At 49.2% G+C, this 23,042-nt stretch overlaps 2 protein-coding genes across 3 annotated transcripts; both read right to left on the bottom strand.

Annotated features, from left to right (window-relative positions):
• Nucleotides 1-302: 302 nt before the first annotated feature.
• GSTT4 (glutathione S-transferase theta 4) lies at nt 303-12,352 on the bottom strand. Of its 2 annotated transcripts, XM_040604111.1 has the most exons (6): nt 12,182-12,352; nt 12,000-12,056; nt 8,010-8,097; nt 6,772-6,922; nt 4,372-4,548; nt 303-3,338 (listed from the first exon to the last, which is right to left on the bottom strand). In XM_040604111.1, the coding sequence occupies exons 1-6, from the start codon at nt 12,291-12,293 to the stop codon at nt 3,138-3,140; spliced, it is 786 nt and encodes a 261-aa protein (XP_040460045.1). In that variant the 5' UTR covers nt 12,294-12,352; the 3' UTR covers nt 303-3,137. The 2 variants fall into 2 exon arrangements, with proteins under 2 accessions (XP_040460045.1, XP_040460056.1); XM_040604122.1 differs by lacking the exon at nt 12,000-12,056.
• Nucleotides 12,353-14,555: 2,203 nt separating this feature from the next.
• LOC121092684 (glutathione S-transferase theta-1-like) lies at nt 14,556-22,642 on the bottom strand. Its single transcript, XM_040604099.1, has 5 exons — nt 22,490-22,642; nt 19,623-19,710; nt 18,758-18,908; nt 18,034-18,210; nt 14,556-17,475 (listed from the first exon to the last, which is right to left on the bottom strand). The coding sequence occupies exons 1-5, from the start codon at nt 22,605-22,607 to the stop codon at nt 17,269-17,271; spliced, it is 741 nt and encodes a 246-aa protein (XP_040460033.1). The 5' UTR covers nt 22,608-22,642; the 3' UTR covers nt 14,556-17,268.
• Nucleotides 22,643-23,042: the final 400 nt, after the last annotated feature.

Here is a 23,042-nt window from a genome sequence, read left to right as displayed (position 1 = left end):
GTCTCTTGTCACCGTGACAGACACCTCCGCGCAGGGAGGGTTAAGGATGGAAAAGCAGCGATTCCTCAGAACAATTTGAGCTACAAAAAATTAATGGCAAGCAGAGAAGTTTATTGCTTTATCTAACATGTATAATTACCAAACAAGATTCTGCAATCGGGACTTTGAGTTCCGAAGCTGATAAAAGTGGCTGCGGAAAGCTGGCTCACTGGCATAGTTTAACCTACAGATCAGAGGTATCTAATCTAGAGGTCAGAGGTTTCTTGGAAGCTGAGCTACTGTCCAGGGAGGGTTACACGTGCTCATTTTCAGCAGAAGATTATGAGCCAGCTAGATTAAAAGGTCATCTTGTTCAAGGCGCGGCACCGTTGTGAAAATTGGCCCTGTGTTACGTGACTTGTTGGTTTTCTACAGTTCAAGACAATCCTAATGAAAACTGATTGAATTGCTCATTTTTTTGCTGGGGGAATCACTTGGTCTTCACAGCTGCTAATGAAGACAATACTGGTACAAGGAGCAGTGTATGTAAATCAGCTAGCAATAGGCTGGAAAAAGATTTCTAGGAGAGAGATGGTGAAGAGAGACTCCCAGCCAGAGAGGGTAAGTGGCATGGCAGGCTGGCAGGGGGTGGCTGCTTTTGGTGGTAAGCGGCAATACAGACGCTTCCTTCAAATCCCAGAAAGCAGCAGAAGAAATAACATGTGAAAACTGTTAAGATTCCAGGGTAAGCTTACAGAAAGATATAATCTTGTAAATAGAAGAGGCGATTCCAAGTTTGTCACCGAAACAAAGGCAGTGGGGGTATTCAGACAGCTTGCAAGCACCAGGTGCAAGCCCACCACTGCCTGATTCCTGGGAGCTGTTGCTTCCAGGTAAGATGCCATTTAGGATCCATTTTTCTATTTCTCTCCCATTCCTTCAAACACTAAAGAACTCTTCTAATTCCAAGGCCAAAAAAACTTCACATGGCAAGAAACCAACATATCAGAAGGCCTCCAAAGGGAAAAGAGAAGATTAAAGTATCAGATGTCAGCAATTACAACAGGACAAGGGACCGTCACAAACATTTTTAATGATATGCATTGTCCTTTGCTCTTGATGGTTCACCATGTGAATGGCAGATTGTTCCAAGGCCTCACAAACTGAAGACATTTGGTTTATTGTTTCTGTCTTGGAGCAGGCGATTAAAATGCATGTAGGGGAATGAACATAGAACCAAGACAGAACAGCACAGCAGCAAGTAGTCTCAAACATGCTTAGCCTTTGGAAAATCATGGTAGCTTTTTCCTTCCTGCAGACATGTGCATGTGTCATCATCCACTAAGCAATTCCACTCTCAAAAATTATTTATAAAATCAATGACTTCCCATTTAAAATTTAACTCAATTGTAGACAATATTTTGTGAATAAAACATCAATAAAAACGTATTATTCAGCTAATGTCTGGGAAGAAAAGAAAAAAAGGGTGGGAATAAACATGTGCCTGTTTCTAGTAGTTTGGTTCATTAAAAGAGAGGGTCTTCAGTCAGGTCTCTTGTCTCTACAGAGAACATAATCACAAAACAAAATTTCCTGCTAGTGCAAGCTGAAGTATATAATGTCCTCCTTCCAGACAGGGAATTTCAAGATCTCCATAAGCTCTGGACTACATCAGTAGTATCTAGAACTGAAACCAGATGAAAAACATCACCAGAACAAATCAGGTTTTATAGAACTCACCAGCAGACACATCACTAGCCAAGACATAGCAGCACTGGAAAGAAAAGAAGCGATTTGATTACCAAGAGAAGCAATTCCTGAATTATTTACTTGTTTTTTCATATTCTTACAGAAAGAGTTCTTAGGCAAGGATTTTAGGGAAAGGTTCAAGGGCAACAACTACTTAGGAATGGAAATATGCAGATATATAGTCCACCAGTTTCTGCATCCTTTATAATTTGCTGTTTTCAACCTCATAAATTGTGCTGCAATACAAAAGGGTTTTGTATTTGAGCTACAGCTAACCAAAAATAAACACAGCCAAGAAAAAGAGCCCAAAAGCTCCAAAACAACTCTCTGCCCTTTTATTGTGGTGCATGTGTTGCTCAATGCCACAAAATCTCTCTTATTACTTCAGCTGCACAGGGTGACTGACTTTGTGAACTTCCATCCAAAACAGTCTCAGAAGAGCATGTCTTGATTTATTATCCCTCTGCATTTTCTAGGAGAAATGTGGATTGCTATTACAGTATTACTTCAGAAAAAAAAAAAATCTGATTGCTGTTACATTCTCTTTCAAGAAATCACTGTGAATGCATTCTTTCAGTGTATTCCCTATATAATATGCATAGAGTACTCTAGGTAGGCAATTATTTGAAGGCTGTGGCATCATCAGCTTTCTGAAGTGGCTTGGTCTTTACTGCACAAATCATTAGAAAAAACCCTGCCAAATGTGTACTGGCAGATTAAGCACCAACAAACCCCAGGCTTTCAGAAATCAAAAGTAGTGGTTAAACCAAGAATTACAAAGATTCACAGTTGTAAATGAATATGAAGAAACTTCCCCACAGGAACCTAAAGGCAAACATAAGTGTGGAATGTACATGGACAGCCAAGCAAGATGTCTCACCAATAAGAAACTTTAAAAAAAAAAAAAGTCTTTTTTCACTTTTGTGACTGCCTGTAGTTTTGGGCTGTACTTGTCTGTGCAGATGAGCTGGGAAGGTGAGGATCAGGCATGCTTTGCAGTGCTTGCCACTTGAGAAGGACCTGCAAATGTTAAAACACATGAAACCCATGATCCTCATCCTATACAGTTCTCTAATGTTACCAGTTTGTAGGCTGGTTCAAATTTTGTCAGGAAATACTGTTCACATCTCTACCATCTCTGAGAAGACTGACACTGAAATAAAACCCAGATGCACATGTTAAGAAACCTGTAGGGCCTCAGCCTTCTGTATAAATTTAATGGCTCAAGTCTTGAACCTTCCCCAGCTTCCACCCCCAAAGACACAGAAAAGGCCTGGCAGGGGAGGAAACACTCTGCAATTTCTGTGTTAGAATTACAGTGCTCTTTCCAGTAACATGTAGAACTGGAGGTCAGAGAAAGAAAAAAAAAAACCAAAACCAAAGGGCAAGAAAAATCAAGGTAGGTTAATTCATTTCAACATCTTCATCAACACAGGTGCCAGATGCTCTTTCAGCTGTGGATCAATTTGAATGTTGCTGACTTCTTTGATATTGAGGATCATCTCATGGGCTTGGAAGAAAAGCTCTTTCCCCACAGCATCCTCCACCCGCCTGCGCCACTCCATCAGCCTAGGTCGGTCTTCAAAGACATCGCAACCAACTCCAACAGGCTGCAGAAAGGGGGAAAGGGCAACAGTAAGGCATTGGACAGTCACTTCTTCACCAAGACAACAGGCACCAACAGTGTACCTGCAGGTACAGGTCGAGGAAAAAAATGCAGAAGAGCTCACAGAGGAGCACTAGGAAGAAGGGAGATCTCCTCTGGTCGGGCGTATCTATCTGGGGACACAGAAGCTAGCCTATATTTTAAGGAGCATTTACAAGTCAATTCCTGAGTGCCAGCACAGCTGTTAGGAGCAGCAGAGATGACTACCGCTTATCATGAGCGACGGAGACACAGTGGGCTGACAGTTCCAGGGACAACTGCACAGTTCACAGTACAGACTGCTGTATTACACAGCAAAACTGCAGCACAAAACACTGTTTAAATGAACTGGCATCTTAGCTGATATAATTTACCCCCCTTCTACTTTCTGCCTGTGACACTCTCTGACACACAATGCTCTAGGGAAGAAGCACTGCTATTTTTCGGTCTCTGGGATACAGAACTGGGAGAAAGAACCACTTCTGGGCTGCAGGATCTGCAGCTGCAGGCTGCAGACCCTGATGGTCTGGCAGAGAACAACCAGTTTGTAACAGACTTCAATTTGATCGCCTCTTTCCAAGACTCAGTCTTGCATCTTCCAGACATGGCATGGGCAAGTACCATCTGAAGACGAGTATGCTCGTATGATAAAAATATTCCTATACAATTTCTTATTTCACCAGACCTGTCTGCTTTTGCTTCTCATTTTTGTATATTACCTCCTTCTCTGGAGGTTAAAAATAAAATCATGATAAAGGATGAAGAAGTACTGTCAGAGAAGAGGAACAAAAGAGATCTGTTGCAGACAGCTTTTTTTTTTTTTTAAACTGGTTTTCTGAACCCACTCTCATATTCTCTCATTGTCTTAGGCCAGTGCTGTTGAGATACGCCCTCACTCCTCCTTCCAGCGAAGTGTTACCACATGCCGCACCACTCCCTGCCCAGCAGCATCTATTTTCCCTTGTGCTGAGTCTTCCTTACCACACTCCAGCACTCACTTGCATCAGCTCCACAATGGCCACAAGATCTGCCAGGGAGATCTCACTCCCTATGATAAAAGCCTTGTCCTGCAGAAACCTCTCCTCAAATTGCTTTAGGGAAGTGGACAGCCCCTCCATAACCTCCTGGAGCTTCTCGGAGGGCAGTGGCTGCCCTGTGAAGAGAGGAATCAGCACCTGTGGAGAGAAGGGACTTAACAGTACAGCTGGCTGTCTCCTCATGGATCTGGTGGTAGTCATTTAAGTTACACCCCACAACCTACTCATGATCATCAGTGATCCTGCAGCAAAGCCACAGGAGGGCACGATGCTAGAGCTTCCTGGGCTGCTGCAGTTCCAAGCAGCTCACGGACACAGAGCACACAAGCAGTCCTAAGTGGCTGACGTGCCGTGACAGCAACCTCCAGGTAATGGGCAGCAATGTGTGGGAGCAAGTCAAGGACTCATCTTGTTTTGTGCCTGGCAGTTGCGCCCTCCCACTCCACCTTGGTGTGTTCCGAAAGAAGAATGGGCAACAGCTCCAGGGAAGACAAATCTCTGCCACAGTCATCCCTGCTATATCCTCAGCCTGCCAGGATGGGTCAGCAGGCTGCCTGCCCACCACCCACCCCTGCCGTCCACCCTATTGTGTGACCGGGTGCTGGAGGCCCGCAGGCAGCTGCCCGTCCTGCGGGGTGACAGAAAGAAGGGCATGGTGGTGGCTGTGGCAGGGAGAGTAGGAGGGACTGGAATGCATCAATACTGGCTGGAGAGGCAGGAAATTGTTTCCTCTGTGTGACAGCAGCCAGTGAGGCTGGGAGTGGGTAAGCACCATTTTTATACCATCCTTTCTGTGGCCTCCCAAGTATCATTCATTAAACCACTAGAAATTTTTCCACAGCAATCATGTAAGTGCGGTCCTTGTCTCCATGGACTTGCTGGCACAAGGGGTAGTTTTCTTTCTGTGAGATTTTTCAGCATTCACAGAGGTGTGTGCACTGTCAGAGCCCACAGTGTTTCACAACTACGCAGCCTCCACCCACCACAGCTAAATAAATATAGTTTATTTAGAGAAGCAAAATTAAAAATACACATTTCCATCGGTGGGAGTGGACTGAATTTCTACTTACTGCTAGTATATTCAACAATTCAAGCTGGGATTGCTTAATCCAAGCCAGGATTTTTTCCAAATGCATGTGAAATCTATTTCATCAGAAAATCATAGCCAGTTCTCTTCCTAAGTGGTTCCAGTTATGCATGATAGGATCTCCAGCTGGAGTTGATGTTTCAATAGCATCTTCTTCCTTTCCTGTATCTCAGGGCAGCCTGTCTTCTCCCACGTCTAGCTAATACGCCTTCTGTTATACGGTGGGTTTATGTTTCCCTATTTTCAATGATTCTGAGGACCTTTTCCGTATCTGGGTTATCTAATCATCAGCAGCAATTAGTTGGATTTCTTTCCCTTGGAGCACTGCAGTAACAGCCTGCAGAGACTGGAAAGAACTGCTGCTTGTATGAATCTGACTCATATTTGAATTGCTTCTCTGTGCTCTCCAGCCAAAAATTCAAATGTCAATAAATCAAAAAGCTAAATGAGTCTTGATATGCTTTGCTAGGCACAAATAAAAGCAAACTTTACCCAGGAAGAGTGAAGCTCTTACCTGTTTACTGGCAACTCTGATTTAATCTGAAATTCCATACCACAGCTGTACCTGCAAGGCTGTATCTGCACCTGGGTCGCTTCAAGGATAGTTGCATTAAGTGTCTCGTGAATTGGCTGGAAATAGGTGTCCAGCAAAATCATCTGATACTAAATGATCTTCTGCCTCAGGGGGATTCTGTTAATTTTGCCTAAATGTAAACTGTTCTGACCACACTGAATAAAGAAATTCTGCCATTCTGTCTGTGTCTCTATTCCATCCCCAAGCCCATTTCAGAGAAGCACCCAAGTGTGCTGGAAGCAGAACGCTCCTTCCGGATTTCCACCCTGATGGGGCTGCAGGGAATTGTGAAGAATGCAAGCCTTTCTGCTTCCAGCAACAAAGCACATGCTCGCCAAGGCAGCAAAACCTACGTGCAAACTCTGCACAGCTGTGCAGTGAGGGGCAGGCCCTTGGAGGCAATATCCAACCTGTTATATATTCATTCACCCATCCAGGCAATGGAAGTCTGTTGGGCTTTGAGACCTTCCAAACCAGACCTACTTCAAGGGAAAAAAACAAAATGACCAAAGCTGCTTTTGCCAGATCCCGATGTTGAGCAATTAGGAACAGCTCCCACGCTGACAGCTCCTTTCAGCTAGGAATGGCTTAAGTTTGTTATTCCAGCATGACAAACTCTCCAAATTGGGGCTGTTCAAATGCTCAGTATTCTGCTGAGAAAACATCACTCTACTTGCATTTTAGTATTCGGTCTCCTTACCTTGATCCACATGGTCTTAGGAGCATTAGCCCGGATGTTAGCGTGATGCCACGAGAGGTATTCATCTACCTGGGCCCGTTTTTGTATGTCTGATGGGTACCAGTGGTCAGGAGTGTTGTACTTTCGACTCAAATACAGAAGAATGGCAGTGCTGCTCAGATATTAAGAAGAGATAAGAAAGGGGTCAGGGATTCATGGTGCAGAATGCTGTCACCTAAGCTCCCTCTCCTGCCCCTTCTGAACCTGCTGCTTCCACTAAAAAGCATGCAGATTGGGACTTCTGATGGAGTCTAGGCATCTGATTCATGTCGACACCAGAGACAGCACTTAATCACCTTAGTTCCCATGAAAACGTTAACCTGCTGGAGAATCATGGCACTGTTCTGTGGTGCAGAGGACTGCTGGACAGTACTGGGGTAAACAAACCATAAACTTCCATAATCATCTATCAGCAATGTTAAACCCTCCTGTTCCTCAACTGTTATGACCCATCTCTCTGAGAGCTGCGCGTGTTTATGTGCTTGTGGACTAAACGAAACTCTCTGATGGTTTATGTTGCTTTTTCATCAGATCTGTCCCTAGCCAGCAGCTTCCACTGAAGTTAGTGGAAGTCGCAGCAAGGACAGCCTACAGAATCTTTCTGTGTTTGTCCAGATGTTTATACTTCCACCAACTGGCCAGAGAAGTCAGATGGAAAAATATCTTAGTCATCTGCAGCAATATGTAAGCTGCTACTCCAAAAAGAGATGCCACAGAAAATCCTGTGCTGACAAAATGGAAGAAAATGCAGACCCTTCTAAAATGCTGATACTACTATAGTTCAATTATTTCAGTATTATGGCACCATTAATCAGTCTCCATATTAATCTTACAATGTCAAATCTAAATTTTATCTCTGTAAGTGTTCGCTTGGCCTTTATGACTAAATCAGATAAATAGAAATTTTTTCCTAGGGTAAAAGGGATTTTTTTATAAGCTTTAAGCATTTCCCAGAAATGTTTATAAATCCATTTTGAGGTAAGTGAATTCAGGGTAAGATCAAGAAGTTAAGTCAGCTCATTTATCATTCTGAAAGGTAATTCAAACAGAAAATAGAAACAAAACAAATGCAGTTTCATTATTAAAAATAACCAACATGTTCAGAAATTCCATGATTCTGAATCATTCAGCGGGAGTGACGTCTCCCAGTGCTGCACAGATTACTGGTACCCAAGAAAGTCTGAGGACTGAGTTCTTACCATTCTGCTAGTGTGAAGTCTCCATCCTTTAGCGCTGGTACTTTCTTCAAGAGGTTGACTTTGCCAGCTCCCTCACTATTTGATGGCCCTAAGAACACGAACAGACAAGTCAGAGGTTAGAAGTGTATCTGCTGGTGAGTGATAAAATTAAATACCTGTAGCCAATGGGACAGTCCCAGGTTTTCCCTATGTGGTCGTACTTCACAATTAAAAAGTAATGAAATGGAAGAGTCAGTGTAAAAGCTATCTGCAGGGGGGGCAGCTGGCTCCAGCCAGGCACATAGCATGAAGCAGTTCACATTTTTATACAGGAATTCTCTTGCTTGACTCAGGTACCAGCAATACTTGCAAAACTGACTGAAAAAAAATCACGCCCAGAGAGGCATTTAGAGACCACAGTGAAGGTACTGGTATCGAAAACACTATTGCAGGCAACCAGAAACAGCTGACTTGAGAACACCCTGTCCTACAGCTTTAGAGACAGGGTAGGGGAAAAGACAGAAGTTAGAATGAAGACAACTGAGCACCTACAAAATACTTAATATTTGCCAAGGAAGCAGGGTCTGGAAAAGTTTAGTTTGCATGCAGAGACCGTCCCAACAAGGGCAGATGGTCACTACTCCTGCTCTTGTTCCCACAGGCAACACCAAAAAAAAAAATTAATTTTCCTGCAGTTTGTAAGTGCGGCTGAGACTAGCTAGGATGGATTCATGATGGAAAGCAACTGAAAAGCCTTGTGCCCACCGAGATCACTGCAGTGGCTAATTAATCAAAAACAACCCAGCTGGGTTATAGACACAGGGAGCAAAACCTTTTTCCTGTTTGTCTGTCTCTGAAGAGCAGAGGGAATTGAGCATTTACAAATAAAGTAAACGTTGTCAACAGAGCTGATTCCTCGGCAGACATGCAACTGAGGACATTTCCTGCGTTTTTGCTGGGATGGGAAAAACACGAATGCCAGCAATGCAACAGTAGGGGCATGAAATAATTCGCTCTGCCACAGTGGATACTCCCTAGGGGCAGGGGAGATCAAACACCTCAACCCTGCATTACTCCTGGCTCTGTACGTTGACCTACCTCTGTCAGGAGGTAGACACCATCCCATAAAAGTTTAAACTCCACAGTTCCTTGGAGTTTGGAGGCGTTAACAGCTGACTATCTAATCAGGTTTTCAGTTTGCCTGCTGGCACTGGACTTGCCAATCAGCCGTTAAATGCCAGGGAATTGTACAAAAGTCCAGGAACACTTATATACAAAAAGGTGTGAGGAGTTTCCTTTGCTTAACTGCTCTCTAGAGGAGATGGGACATCTAGGGCACAAATCCTGATCAAATCAGCATGACCAGCAGGTGGTCTTGTACAAAAACCCCTTTGTTTTTTTTTTTTTTTAAAAAGGGCCATTAGCTAAGACACATTGTATCAACATACCCAAGAACTATCTGCCCTCATTTAGGAGGCAGCAGCAGCATCTGCTTTACTGCACAAACGTGCAGCAGGAAATAGTCTCCAAGAAATAAAACCAGCCTTTGGACTATCTTTAGACTAGTTTATTTGCAGTTGGCTTTGGGAGGGGGTGGGAGAAAGAAAGGTGGCTGCATTACAAATTACAGGCTGCTTCCCAGTATTGATTTCACATAATAAGGCAAATCAAGTAGAGCAAACATTACCACCCTGCTCTCCTTCCTAGCTGACTAGCGTCTACCTTTATTTATAAGAAATGCTTTTTTAAATTCCTGTGTAAGTAGCTTCCATGGAGACTAAGGTTCACATCCATCTGCTGCCTGAAGGGACTCAAAGCCATGCCTTCCATCTCACTGGGAAATGTCTCTGGCTACCTGCAGTGATGGTGGCCTCCAGCTTAGCTGGGTAAGAGATTCCATGCGCACAGCAGAACCAGGCAGCACTGTCAGGAGAGGTAGGAAGAAAGGGCTCCTTAAGAATAAGAGCCAGATGGAAAGTTCAAGTTAAGCCTAATAACTGAGAAACTTGAATACATATTAAAAAAATCCCCCAAAATCAAGCCAGCAGGCAAAGTACAAGGACAAAGTGGCTTACACCCATGATTTATATCCTAAAAACAGTGAGGCAAGTTTGTGCAAATCTACTGCCACACAAGGAGTTGCTCCAGGAAGGTTCTTGGTCCTGTGCTTTTAGAAGGGCTCCAAAGGCCAGTGGTCATCACACCCCCAGCTCTGGCGAGATCCGCAGAGTTCTGGCGGTCCTTTGAAGCATGCAGCAGAAAGTCATTATGCTTACATATGCTTACATAAAGCAAGTCATTAATGCTTACAGCTAATGAGCATCCAATTCTCAGACCTAGCTGTTTGGTTGTCCTGCTGTCTGTGTTTATTACTCAAGGTAGTGGGCAACTAAAGAAACAACAACATGAGAAGTAAGCAGTGGGTGAGGGCAGCTTGAATCGGATTGCAGCCTGCTTTAGCTGTGCAGCAGCCCTAGCAGGAATACTGAACATTAGTCCCCTGATAGGGCTAACGTCATTACAGCAGGTTGGGCGGTGGGTCAGTGTCTGTTACACAGACTGCCCAGCAGTGCAGCCCAGAGATGGCACCTTATTTGCCTCGGCTTGTACTGGGCCTTTGCACACAGACATGAAAGACCTGTGCCAAGACCCTGCAACTGAGCTGCAAACTGATAAAAGCCTTCCTATGAACACCAGCTCCAGGTTGTTTTACAGGGACTGAAAGCTTATTTTATTAAAAGAGAGACGAATATTTGTATATGCCCTTTTGCAGAGTTTAAACTTGTGCCTCTCTCCCATCAAGCAGAGCCAACCTTTTTGTTTAGTGTTATTAGGTGGCCCATCTTTACCATTCCTATGATGCTGACTTGACTTACGGTGCTGTTTAACATCAGTTGCATCTGGTGTTATTTGTTCTTGAGGTCCCCCAAGGATATATATACACACGCCATGTACATTGCTGGGCTTTGAGGAGTAACTTTAACTAGCAGAGTATATGCCGTCAAAAAGTGGAGCAGGCTGCACACAGCAGGAATTCTTAAACGTAAGCCATAGTGTAGGAAAGATTTTCTGGTGGGTAAAAAAAGCAGTGGACAAGATTTTACAGAAGTAGGAAGGAAAAAAAAAATCAGCCTATTTGCCAATCATGTCCCTGCCTAATCACCTCTTCAGCTGAGGATTTCCAAGCACTATGCTTTGCCTTAGGCCAAAAAAAACCCCAGTTTACTAGGAAAATGCAGTATGGAAATGGACGATAGTCATACAGCTGGACAAGTCTGAACAGCTGAGTGTTCCTGCTACACACACCGTTCCCTGCGTGCTCCTCGGCTGTCACTGTGACTAATTTTCTAGAAATGGCTGGAAGAACATTCCTTGGGGATCCACAAAAATAGCCGCAGCACAGCTACCAGGCCGCTCCGGGACTCAGAGCTGCCCACTCGGCCCGTTGTACCCAGGCCCCTGAGCACAGCATGGGCGCAAAGCCACCGAGGTCCCCGGGGGGCTGCCAGCCGCCCCGCTGCCAGATGCCAGCCTGGGTGGGCCTGACCCACCTCACGCCCCCCGGGCAGGACGGGCCCCGTCCGGAGCGCCCACCGGGGCGAGGCCGCGGCCCAGCACCGCTGCGTGCCTCTGGTCAACGGGCGCTGCTGTCCCGCTTCCAGCAGCGCCGGCGGTTCGCGGCCTCCCGGGCTTCAAGCGTCGTCCCCGGGCGAGGCGCGGGCCCCCCGCATCGCCACTGACCTGGAGCTGGGCGGGACGGAGCCTCCCGGTGGAACAGCCCCGCCGGCTCCGCAGCTCGCCCGTTCCCGGGGGCTGGAGGCGCGACGGCCCGGCAGCGGGACGCGCTCCGGCGCGAGGAGGCGGCGGGGCCCCCGGGCGCCGTGAGGGCCAGTCCCGCGGCGGGCGGCGCGGCCCGGCACCGGAGCGGCCGCCGCTTCTGGGGCCCAGCGCGGCCCGTCCCGGCTCTGCCCGCCCCGACGGGAGGCGCCGTGCTCCTCGCCCCCCCCTCACCTGCGCGGGGCTGCTCCGCGCCGCTCCCCGCCGCCGGCTTCTTCCCCAGCACCGAGTCTGCCAAGAGCCAAGAGAGGGGCGCTGAGCCCGCGGGCTGCGGCCCGCCCCGGCCCCGCCGCCCGCCGCCCCCCGCCGCCCCGCGGGGCAGCTCAGCGGCGGGCGGGCGGCCGTGCCCGTCCCACCTTTGAAGAGCTCCACCTGCTTGAACTCGAAGGGGATGTTGTTGCTGCGGGCGAAGATGTAGATGGAGCGGCAGGGCTGCGAGAGCAGGTCCAGGTACAGCTCCAGCCCCATGCTGCTGCGGCCCTGCCCGCGGGGAGCCCGCCTGCCGCCGCTTTGCCGGGGCCGCCCCGCTGGGCCGGCGGGGGCCGAGCCGTGCGCGGCCGGGAGGCGCCCGCCCCCGGGCTGTGCCGGGCGGGGGGGGCAGACGGGGGCCGCGGGGCAGGGCCGGCAGCGCCCGGGGGACGAGGACGGGAGGGGGCCGACGGGCCCCGGGGGAGCCTGCCCGGCGGGGAGGGGGCACGGGGCTCCGGGCCGGGCGGGGGCCGGCGCGGTGCCGGTGGGCCCGCTCCAGGGAGGCAGGTCCCGTTGTAGCTCCCGTGGGAGCTGCCAGCCCCCAAAGGCAGGGCGGTGCGGAGCACTGGGGGCCGGCGCTGCCCCGGGACAGGGCCGCAAGGGTGTATCCGCGCTGCCATCGGGGCTCCCGGCCGCAGCGCCGAGCCCCCGCTGCCTCTCGGTGGGCTGCAGTTCCGAAGAAAATCTTGGTCAACTATTCCCTGCCCGGCGCTGCCAGGTGACGCCTGAAGGGCAGCGAAGGGGGATGGCTTCCCTGGGGCATTCTCTCTGCGGACACACAGTGAGGTGCCTTTCTTCTCTCCCTGGTATTTGTCATTTCAGATTTCCACGCAAGCAGAGAATTAAAGAAGCTCGGACTGAATTCAAGCCCCTGCAGGGAGCCCGCAGCATTCCACAGCTGTGTGGTTTCGGGAGAGCGATGTGCTGCCTGACTACAGGGACGTCTGGGACTCTGGGAGATAGAGCCGCTGAACCACTCCGAGCAAAGTCACCCCCAGTCAAACCCACCTCGGCTCAGCTGACACCTTTTTATCAGTGCTGTGCCAGAGAGCTTGCGTGTCACATACAAATCCTTGGAAAGAGCCACAGGAACCTCAGGGAGAGGGGACTGGAAGATCACTTGCTCCTTTAGCTTGGATACTGAGCTGGGAGCTCATTGACAGGATAAATTACAAGCTGAAACACTTTCAGGTGCTTCCCTTTATGCCACTTTGCCGAGACTTCAGCACTGAAAATGCCTTGGGAACGGGGCTTACAGTTTAGGCTGTTGAGCCTGTCAGTCTGGTGGACAAGCTGCATCTCAATGTGAAGTACAGGCTCTCCTGAACCACATGCCTGTTTTCAGTCATGTTTCAGATTTAGAGCTGCACAATAAAGGTTTTCCAGTTTCCTGGCCAAATAGGGAGAGGGGCTGTGCACACCTGTTAGTTCCCCTGCAGTGCCGTTTACACTGCAGAGCACCCACACGCAGCACCAACATGCCGGAGATGAAGGCTTATCAAGTATTGTGGCAGGTGCTTGAGTTCATGTCAAATTCCTTCAGTGCAAAGAAGTCTTAAATGTTGAGGGAGTGGGGAAAAGGTGCATGAATGTGGTTTTACACCAGTAACAGTCCAAGAAGCTGTGCTTCCTTGAGTTTTTCTCCAGTTTGTTGGCTGCATGGCATAGCCCACACAACCAAAGAGAGATTTTTATCTAGTCCTGTTATATGGCATTTGACAGCATTATTCCCGGCTCTAGGCTAGTGCTTCTAGCACTGCATTTTCGTCTGGCTCCATCACTCAAAGGCCATTTTTCCTGCCTTTGCATTCTCTATCAGCATTTTGGAAACAGGAACAAACACAGAAAAAATGCAGTAAGTTTTGCAGTTTATTTCTTATTTGTTTAGAAAAAGTCTCGGGATGTGTATCTGCTTTTTAAACATTCCTCCCATCCTCTGTATCCCAGCTTCATTTTATTCTAGAAATCACAGGCTCTCACCAATTTCCAAACAGCCCCTGGCAAGAATTGAGGAAACTGAAGCAGAACAGCACAATAAACCCTCACTGGAGGTGTCACCCCTCTCCATATTCAGGTGAAAGGGGAGTGGGCACCGAACAGACCTTGCGCTGAGGCAGGCAAAACTCTTGCACAACCTGTTGGGTTTTGGTAGGCAGCTCTTGGGGCTGTCAGTCTAGGAGATGAAACCAGCCAAGATCAAATCAGAGAATCATTTAGGTTGGGAAAGACCCATAAGATCATTGAGTCCAACCATTAACCCAGCACTGCCAAGCCCACCACTAAACCATGTCCCCAAGCGCCACATCTACATGTTTTTCAAATGCCTCCAGGGATGGTGACTCAACTGCTTCCCTGGGCAGCCTGTTCCAGAGCTTGACATCGCTTTTGGTGAAGAATTTTTTCCTGATACCCAATGACATAAATGAACAAAGTGAGGGAGGTAGAGGGACAGCAAAAGGCAAAGTACAAGGACAACATGCCTTATTGCCACAATTTAGAGCAAAAAAACAAGCAAGGCAGATTTATTTGTTGTACAACTGTGCCATTGAGGGAGTTACTCTGGGGAGGTGCTTTGTCCTGTATGCACAGAAGGACCCAAAATGCCACCGATCACTGCACCCAGCTGCATTGGGAGGGTGAACCTATGGTTCCGATGGGCTTAGAGCAGACAGAGAAAACTATGGGGAAACCAATTTAAAATCTCTTCCTGTCACCACGACCATGCTGGAGTGAGGAGAGTACATTTACCCTTTCTGACACCAGCAGCAGAAGAGCACCAGCCAAGGAGCTCTGAACATAGCCCCAACTTGTGTTTGAAGGCAGCCATCCTTGCAAGAGCACAGAAGGGGTGACGTTTAAGAAATTTGTGCCTTATTCAAACAAGCAGAAAACTGACTCAAGGCTGTCTTACATGGAGCTCTTGTGCTGCAAGTATCACAAACAAGAAAAAAAAAAAAAAGACACTTTATTTGCTTTGGCTTACGCAATGGTTTTGCACACACAGCAGCCCTATCTTGAGATTCTGCAGGGAGATGTGTATCAAGAACGGCTCTGCTACCGAGTCCAGTTTGAAGTCTGTCAAAATTAGCACTTTCTAAATTAGGCTTCTGACTTTGATTATTTCTCTGCTCTGCTTCTATTTGAACAGAAGCTGTGTGAGGCATTTATTGTGCTGGTAGGAAATTTGCTCTCTACAAGAAAGGGAAAAGTTGGAGGTCAGGAATTCAAAAGTTAGGCAAAGTACCAAGATGCTGACAGGAGAGAGTGCAGTGAGGCCAGGCAGCTTTGGTAAGGTATCGGAGAAGGACCTCTTTCATTCAGCTGTGTGCAGAAGCCCAGCTGGTGGCTGCGGTAAGCTGCAGGTTATAGAGGAAGGGAAGTGGTGGGCGGAATCACGTCAACAGGCCGTTTTCTTTAGGCTTAGCACTGCAGGCAAGCTGCTATGGCAGGGCAGTGGGGTAGTGCCAGCAGAGGTTGCTGCTCGGGCACCAACCATGCAAGCATTCTCAGGGTGAGAAGAAAGCTGCTGTCACCGACTTTGCCAACTGGAGGGCAATAGGCTCTCCTCAACAAACTTGCCAATAAAAAAATCAGGTAAGATGACAAATACCCTTGCCTGCGTCAGCACTGAAACTGAAAGACTTTTGGGCCAAATCTGCTTTTTCACCGCTGACATTGAGGATTTCCTGCAGGTTGGAAGAACGGAAAGTAGAAGGGACCGGCCTGCTTGGCTGCTTTAGCTCAGCCTGCAGGGACATGTGTCGCAAGCCGTGGTTCACAGTGCCCTTTTGAACTAAAGGGCAAGTTTACTCAGGAAACAAACACAGAAGAGGCAGTTGGCTCACTCCCCCAAACCAGTAGGTCCAGTTGAAAGGCTTTGTGAGACTGGTTTGAGCAGCTACTTTCACCTTTTCTGAGCACTGTACTAACTTGGCTTGCACTAAGATGACTGACATCTCACACCAAGCGTACTATACAGCCACCTCTGTGGATGCCGTAACCAGCCAGCAGAGACAGACTTCCAGATACAACCAGAGCTTAACAAGGAAGGAAAAACCCAGTTCTGCAAACCGGAACCCTCCTCATGGCTCATACCTGGAAATGGAAGGTCACAGAGACAGGAGGACAGGAAGGGTACAAAGGGACACAGGAGGGAGGTGTGAAGGGTATAGCACAGGTGTGGAGGATGACTCTGCAGCTGCTTCCTTCCAAATCCTGATTACAAATCCAAACAGAGCTACCACATGCGGCAAATGTAACCATTAACTTCACTGGATAATCTGACGTGACAGGAGAGTAGTGGAACATTAACTATTTGGAGCATTACTCAGTCACATATGCCGTGCACTCTGCTCCGGCTGGCCACTAACGCTGCACTCACCAGTGGAGAGAGCCCGGCTTAACTGGCTTCCCTGGAGCTGGCAAAGCCACTCTGGGGAAAGGACGGAGCACCGATATGGTTTGCAGCGGGGGACCCTGTAGCCGGCAGCAGCTTTTCTCAACTGTGCAGCCTGTTCTTTGTGAAGCAAGGCACAGGTCTATGGTTGAGGATCTTTATTCAGAGTCTTTCCCAGAAGGTGGAGGGCTCACCTGGGTACCTGCGCAGCCCCTCTGCCCCTAGGTGCTGTGTCCCTTTGCTACCACAGGTGAGGCAGCAGCCTCCAGTGGCCAGGTGCTCTAGGAACCCTGGCAGGGTCCCCACCAAGGGCTGGGTCCTGACCTGCCTCTTCACTAAAGAGCAAAAATTTTCCTACAGAGCGTGTTGCCAAGTGAAGCCCATTTGCTACAATGATTTTTCCTTGTTTCCAACAGATCTGTTCTGCCATACCCTCAGGAAACCTTTGCTCTTTCTATAGTGCTGCGACCTGTAAAACTCAAAAAGGGATGGAAAGGGCGGTTCTGACTGGCCCCAGTTCCCACATGGACGGAATCGCCTCTGTCCTCAAGCAGATCCAGTGGTGTTGGAGCACAAAAGAAAGCCTATACGTCTACAGCTTATATGCCTGTAGTGGATAAGAGGGGAAAGCAGCTCACTGCAGTCTAAGATGTAGTTTTCTTCCCTTCTAAGTTGCAGAAAGGCTGTGACTGAAGTGCATTTTGTGGAATGCTGTTTCTGTATGATTTTTAGAAGAAATGCTGAAATACTACAATAAGCCTGCACAAAATAATTGATTTTTACCTAGAGCATAACCCCCTAATTCTGGCTGGCCTGCTTTAGGAGCTGGTGCTTGAAATGCTCCAGCAGTTCAGGTGCAATCTTATCAGCGGTCAAGTTCTTGGCGTTCAAGATCCCTTCATGGGCTTCCTGGAAGAGCTGCTTCCCCACTGCTTCTTCCACCCGCCTGTACCACGCTGCTAACTTCGGCCTCTCCTCAAAGAGGTCGTAGCCAGCACCTACAGGCTGCAGAGAGAGAGCAAGAGAACCCAGGCGTGAGTCAAACAACACATTTACCAGGGATGGGACAAGAACGAAGCATAGATATGCTTTTGGCTCAAGGCAGCAGCCAGTCGTCACGTTAGGTGGAGTTCAGCTCTTGTTCTTGGCTCATAGGAAGCAAGTGGTGTCATCCACAGCAGCTGCTGTCCCCCGGGACGTGCAGCGAAAGAGCCCTGCCACAGCTGACCAAGAACTGCCTAATGAGGAACACAGAGCTCCATGCACATCAACACGTCTCTCCCAAATATCTGTACTTGCCCTGCCCGGTTTGTAATTTCTCTTCTTTTTCTGAGGAATTTTGTCCATACTTTACAGAGAGAACTGGTTTCATTAAAGTAGGTGTTCCCTGGCAAACTTAATTATGGTTCAAAAAGGAACAAGATCTAACTCCACTAAAGAGTTAACTGCAAAGAGAGACATCTGCCCTTGAGGAGGTGGTGGTGGTGCTGCAGCCATAGCTTGGCCTGGCCTGCCCACCACCCAGCTTCCATATCCAGTGGCATCGTTGGGGTTGATGCTCACCTGCATGAGCTCCACCAGTGCTACAAGGTCTGCCAGGGAGATCTCACTGCCTGCGATGAAGGGCTTGTCCTGCAAGAACTTCTCCTCAAACTGCTTCAGGACAACATTCAGCTCTTCAGTAACTGCTTCCAGTTTCTCTGGAGAAAGCGGCTGGCCTGTGAGCATAGGCAGCAGCACCTGGCAGGGAGGAGAAACACATTGCTTTTTACATGTTTTCCTCTAAACTTAGTCCACACCCTCTTGCTGCCACCTTCTGAGGACATCTCACCAGCCATGCTCAAGGAGAACTGGTACTGCTAACCTCCTTTGACGGAGTACCATTAATGTCAGCCATTGCTTCCTGCCTGTCCTTGCCTCCTCCCTAGAAAGTCTGAAATTTCAACCACGAGAGTCTCTTCTCAAAGGAACGCTGCATCATCTGCAAGAAACTGCACTTTGTTTTCCAGGGAGAGGCTCGTTCTTTCCGTGAAGCTGGGCAGCAGGCAGCAGCCGTGTCTGGTGACAGCTGCTCACGCAGGGCGGGATGGCTCTGGACCTCACAGAGCTGTGGCTGCAGCGTGAAGGATTCGGCCACTTCAGTTAGGCTCAGCTGAGTCAATTCCAGACCTAGTTTTGCTCCTGTCTGTCACCTGGCTTGTACATTTGCTCAGAAAGGCCCTGCACATGGGAGGGCTGTTGCACTCACATCTCTTTGCACTTGTTTTTTGGTATATAATGGTCTTACCTTTGTTAAGAACAGCTTGCTCCCCTTCCCACGAATGTTGACGTGCTGCCACGACAGGTACTCATCAACCCTAGCCCTTTTCTGCAGGTCAGAAGGGTACCAGTGATCAGGAGTCTTGAATTTCCGCACCAGGTACAGGAGGATTGCAATGCTGCCCAGAGAGCAAGACAGGCCAGTGAGCTGATAATCTGAGATTAAAGCACTGTGTCCTTTCTTCTTCCCCCAGCTTTTGCACTGCTGGACCAGCAACAATACAGCCCTGGTCTGAGCCAGGCAGAAGCACAGGACACAACTGCCAGCAAGGCACAGCGTGAGATGTGAGATAGTTTGTGCTGGCTTGACCAGCTGCTCATGGACAGCAATTATATGATACATCAGCCCAGTGAGACAGACGTGGCCTGCTGGTACAGCTACTCCATCAATGTTTTTGAGCAAATATGAGCCACAGAATGAGTTTATACCAAATCTGAGCTTTGCATTGCCTGACCAGCCAGCAGCGGGTGCCTTATGCCGGGTTTACTGCACTGACCTCCAGCTGAAGGCTGGACAGGTATTTAAGCTGGACAGGGACAGGTATTTAAGCTCAGAAACACTGCCTTCATGCAAGCTAGCTCCGAGCAGCAGCTCACAGATTTTTCCACTATCAATGCTCTTCAAGCCACTTACATGAGAAAGCTTCTCTTGAAACACAGGTTTATTTCATGTTCAAGTGGAACAGATAGGAAGGAGGCAAACAACTGCCTGGACCGGAGTCACTGTCGGTCTCTACTGGGAGTCCCAGTAGAGACTGACAGTACACTGGCAGAATCCAAGCATTAGGATAAACAATATTGCAAGTAGGGGTCTGAGCTTATTCGAGCCTCACCTCTCTGCTAAGGTGAAAGAACCATCCCTTAGAGCAGGCACCTTCATCAGGGCATTCACCTTCCGGAACTCCTCTGTCCTGTGCTGCCCTGGGGAGGGAAACGAGAAATTTTACCTGGCAAAGGATACTCGGGACCTGTCTGCAAACATCCAAGGGGTCTCTGGGGACCATCTGGCCTTGAGTTCCTGGCTTTGGTTGTGAAAATGTATTCTTGTTTAAGTTTATAAGCAGTCAAAAAGTGCCACAGGGTGAACAGGGAGTTTGCCCTATGATGTCAGCTTACTTGCTAATTGCCAGCATACCAGAACCAGGGCTCCACAGAGGTCAGAATGGTTAAGAGTCCTTTCATACCAACAGTGCTTGTCAACTCAGGGCTCTATCAGTGCGAAGTTTGTGCCTGGAGGTACCAGTCCTGCACAAACCCAGAGTGAACACCAAGCACCCTGGAGGAAAGGGATCTCAGTATCAGAGATGTGAACCACAGAGTGAGAAAGCAGATGGTTTTTTTCTTTTTTTCTGGAAGGTAAGCCATGGGTACTTCATTACAGATCTATCAATCAGCTTCCTCTCTGCGTTTTGCATATCCTTTACCAGAGCATATATGGATTTGAGTTTGCTTTTAAGCTATCTTATAGGTCCCCCCTGAAAGGCAGGCAGTGAATCTGACAGGAGAAGGTGCTTTGTTCACCTGAGGTCTCAACGCACTCCATTACATTTGAACCGAGTCCCAGAAACCTTGTTTTGTGTGACTCATTTGTGCCAGGCTTTCCCAGCCGCTGGCTGCAGTCACACCTATGTACCTCTGTATTCAGGCTTCTCCATGTCCTGCTATGTGAGTCACCTGGGAATCTCTGTGCCAGAGGAGGTGCTCTGGGAGGGGTTTTAGTTCTCCCAGTACTTGGCAAACCTGGTTTGTGACTATTCCCCTGTCAGCTGGCTCACGGCCTGTCTATCCCACTTCCTTTCAAAAAGATTGGGATTTCCTGCACGCAGTGTGCAGATTCCAGGTCCTCAGGTGTACCCGGAGCGTTGTGTAATTTCTATCCACTCTCACTCTTTCTCCCATTTCCTTGAGACCTACCCTGCTGGGGGGCCAAGAGCTTTCCTGGGGGGACACATTTAACCCACAGGTTCAAACCTGAGTACACGTTCCCTTACCTGGTCCTCATGTACTGTGTGGTGATGGGTACCAGTGCAGCGAGGCCACCCAGACCACATCCTCAAGCGAGCGCTCATTCGGGGCTGGTGCGCCCATACCCGTGTGCTGAGCAGCTGGATGCCAGGTCAACTCAGCTGCAGATACCAGGAGTGCTTCCCCATGGCACGGGAGGTGTGCACGCTGCAGGAATGAGATGCACCTCTAGCTGCAGGAATGAGATGCACCTCTAGCATTCCCGTAAGCCAAATGACCCATCTTAAATCCTAGACCAAGATCAAGCACTGATCCCTCAGGGCACGGAGCACTGGGAAACTGATTTAATTCACTTTCCTTCGTCTCAGTTTCCCAATACATGCATTTCAGTTGTTCCATTCTCCTTGATGCTCTCATTGCTTGCCTGCCAGTCTCCTCTCCTTTGCACCAGTGTCTCCTCACAGCAATTTATTTAAGGGAAAAGAAAGGGAAGGATGTTAGATGAGCCTGCCCCCAACTACAAACAATAGCAAAATTGTTTCTTACGAGCTAGGTTGGGGGAAAGCCATAGTAAGGTGCAATCAAGGCACAGGGTGTGCAGGGGAACACCCAGAGACTAAACCACAACACGCCTGAGGTTTCTTTGAGTCACAAGCTGAAGCCTCTTTTGTTCCTTTATCAATTTTAACCCCAGAAGCCTTCTCATCTTTCATTGCTTTTAAGCATTACTTACAACAGCATTTTTATGCCCAAGACATTACCTTAATTTCAAATCCAGCAGAGCTCTGGGGAGGTTGAAGGTTAGCTTTTACCAGCTTCAGTTACAAAGAAAGAAGATACAGATTTTTGGGCATCCTTTAGTGAAAATACACTCTACCTCTTGGGCAGGCTCCTACCGAGTAACAGTTGGTTTTAATAGAAACTAACCCACCTTTTCTTCTTCATTTTGCAGAGTTCAGCTCCCCGGTGGCTGTTATGTCTCACTCCACTGCCTTTGCTGTCTTTGCAAGTGTGTCCCCAACCCTCCCAACACCCCCCAGCCACAACCAGCTTGGCCTGGTGGAACCCCCCGTGGTGTGGTGGCTGTCCTGCCCTACCTGCACACGGGTGGACAGCAGTGCTCTCTGCATGAGGACCCTTCCCCAGGGGCTGTTGCTGCTATGAGGAGGAGGAAAGCTACTGCAGCCGCCGCCACTGCTTATCAGCGCGCAAAGTTTTCTAAGGAAGTTGAATTACAGAGCACAAAGCACACAGCTCGGCTGCCCTCGCCCAGATGTGAACGTCCCATCTGTGTCGCTTGTTGTTTGCCACCCGCATGGGGAATGGCCTCAGACCCCGCACACCCTTGGGTGCTGCTCTCAGCAGCGCGAGCCTTGCCTCCAAGAGCCATTTGCTGCCGGGGTGGGGCCAGTCTCAAAGACCCCGCACACCTTCGCGGAGTCGCGTTTGTCCCACAGGAGCGCAGGCACGAGGCCGCCACTTCACAACCCGGGTTTTTAGAAACTACATCTTGGTTTTGCCTTGAGGCGGGAGCCCCCGCAGCCGGCGGGCCGCCCCCCCCAGCACCCCGCACTGACGGGCCGACTGAACGACGCGCTCCCACCCGGGGCCAGGGGACACGGCCGGCCCAGCGGGGCGAGCAGCTGGGCATCCCGCTAGCCCGGGGGGCCACGGCAGGGCGGCCCAAGACCACCTCCCCCCCCACCAGCCCGTATCCCCCCCCGGCCCCGCTCACCCTTCATCAGCTCCACCTGCTTGAACTCGAAGGGGATGTTGTTTCTGCGGGCGAAGATGTAGAGCGCCCGACAGGGCTGCGAGAGCAGGTCCAGGTACAGCTCCAGCCCCATCCCCATCCCGCCGCCCGGCCCGGCCTAGCTGCCCCGCTCTACCCGGCGAGGCGGAGCCGCCCGGGCCCTCCCGCGGGGGCGGAGCGCGCAGCCCCCGCCCGCCCCCCCGCCCCCCCGGCTGCGGCCAGGCGTGCGCGGGGGGCCCTGCTCCTGGGGGGGGGCGCACAGCGCTGCCCGGGGTGACGGCATCCCTCCGGGCGCTGTTCCAACCAGGTGCTGCCACCCCTAATTTGAACACGGGCTTGTCTTAATAACCGCCCTTAATTACCTAATGGTAAGGAAAGCCAAAGCCAGGAGTTCCTGGCTTTGCTCATAGCAGCTCACAGCTCCTGCATAGAAGAACTTTCCACTCACCAACACCCCGCACTATGCAAAAACTGCCTGGGAGCGAGCAACAGCCACAGGGTAGGAAGACACAGTTCATTGCTATAAACCCACCCA

This window comes from Falco naumanni, chromosome 1 (genome assembly GCF_017639655.2).
Source record: "Falco naumanni isolate bFalNau1 chromosome 1, bFalNau1.pat, whole genome shotgun sequence".
In the NCBI taxonomy this organism is placed as follows: domain Eukaryota; kingdom Metazoa; phylum Chordata; class Aves; order Falconiformes; family Falconidae; genus Falco; species Falco naumanni.
The sequence above is the reverse complement of the archived record's forward strand: the minus strand, read 5'-3'. Positions and strand labels throughout refer to the sequence as shown.

What these genes read in the sequence shown, in the direction of transcription:
- GSTT4 (XM_040604111.1), bottom strand. Translation starts at nt 12,293, where the DNA reads ATGGGGCTGGAGCTGTACCTGGACCTGCTCTCGCAGCCCTGCCGCTCC. An exon ending in GCAGGTGGAGCTCTTCAAAG is followed by an intron (nt 12,057 to 12,181) that starts GTGGGACGGGCA and finishes GGCTCTTGGCAG; the next exon opens with ACTCGGTGCTGGGGAAGAAG. An exon ending in GACTTCACACTAGCAGAATG is followed by an intron (nt 6,923 to 8,009) that starts GTAAGAACTCAG and finishes ATATCTGAGCAG; the next exon opens with CACTGCCATTCTTCTGTATT.
- LOC121092684 (XM_040604099.1), bottom strand. Translation starts at nt 22,607, where the DNA reads ATGGGGATGGGGCTGGAGCTGTACCTGGACCTGCTCTCGCAGCCCTGT. An exon ending in GCAAGCTGTTCTTAACAAAG is followed by an intron (nt 18,211 to 18,757) that starts GTAAGACCATTA and finishes CCTCCCTGCCAG; the next exon opens with GTGCTGCTGCCTATGCTCAC. An exon ending in CACTGGTGGAGCTCATGCAG is followed by an intron (nt 17,476 to 18,033) that starts GTGAGCATCAAC and finishes CTCTCTCTGCAG; the next exon opens with CCTGTAGGTGCTGGCTACGA.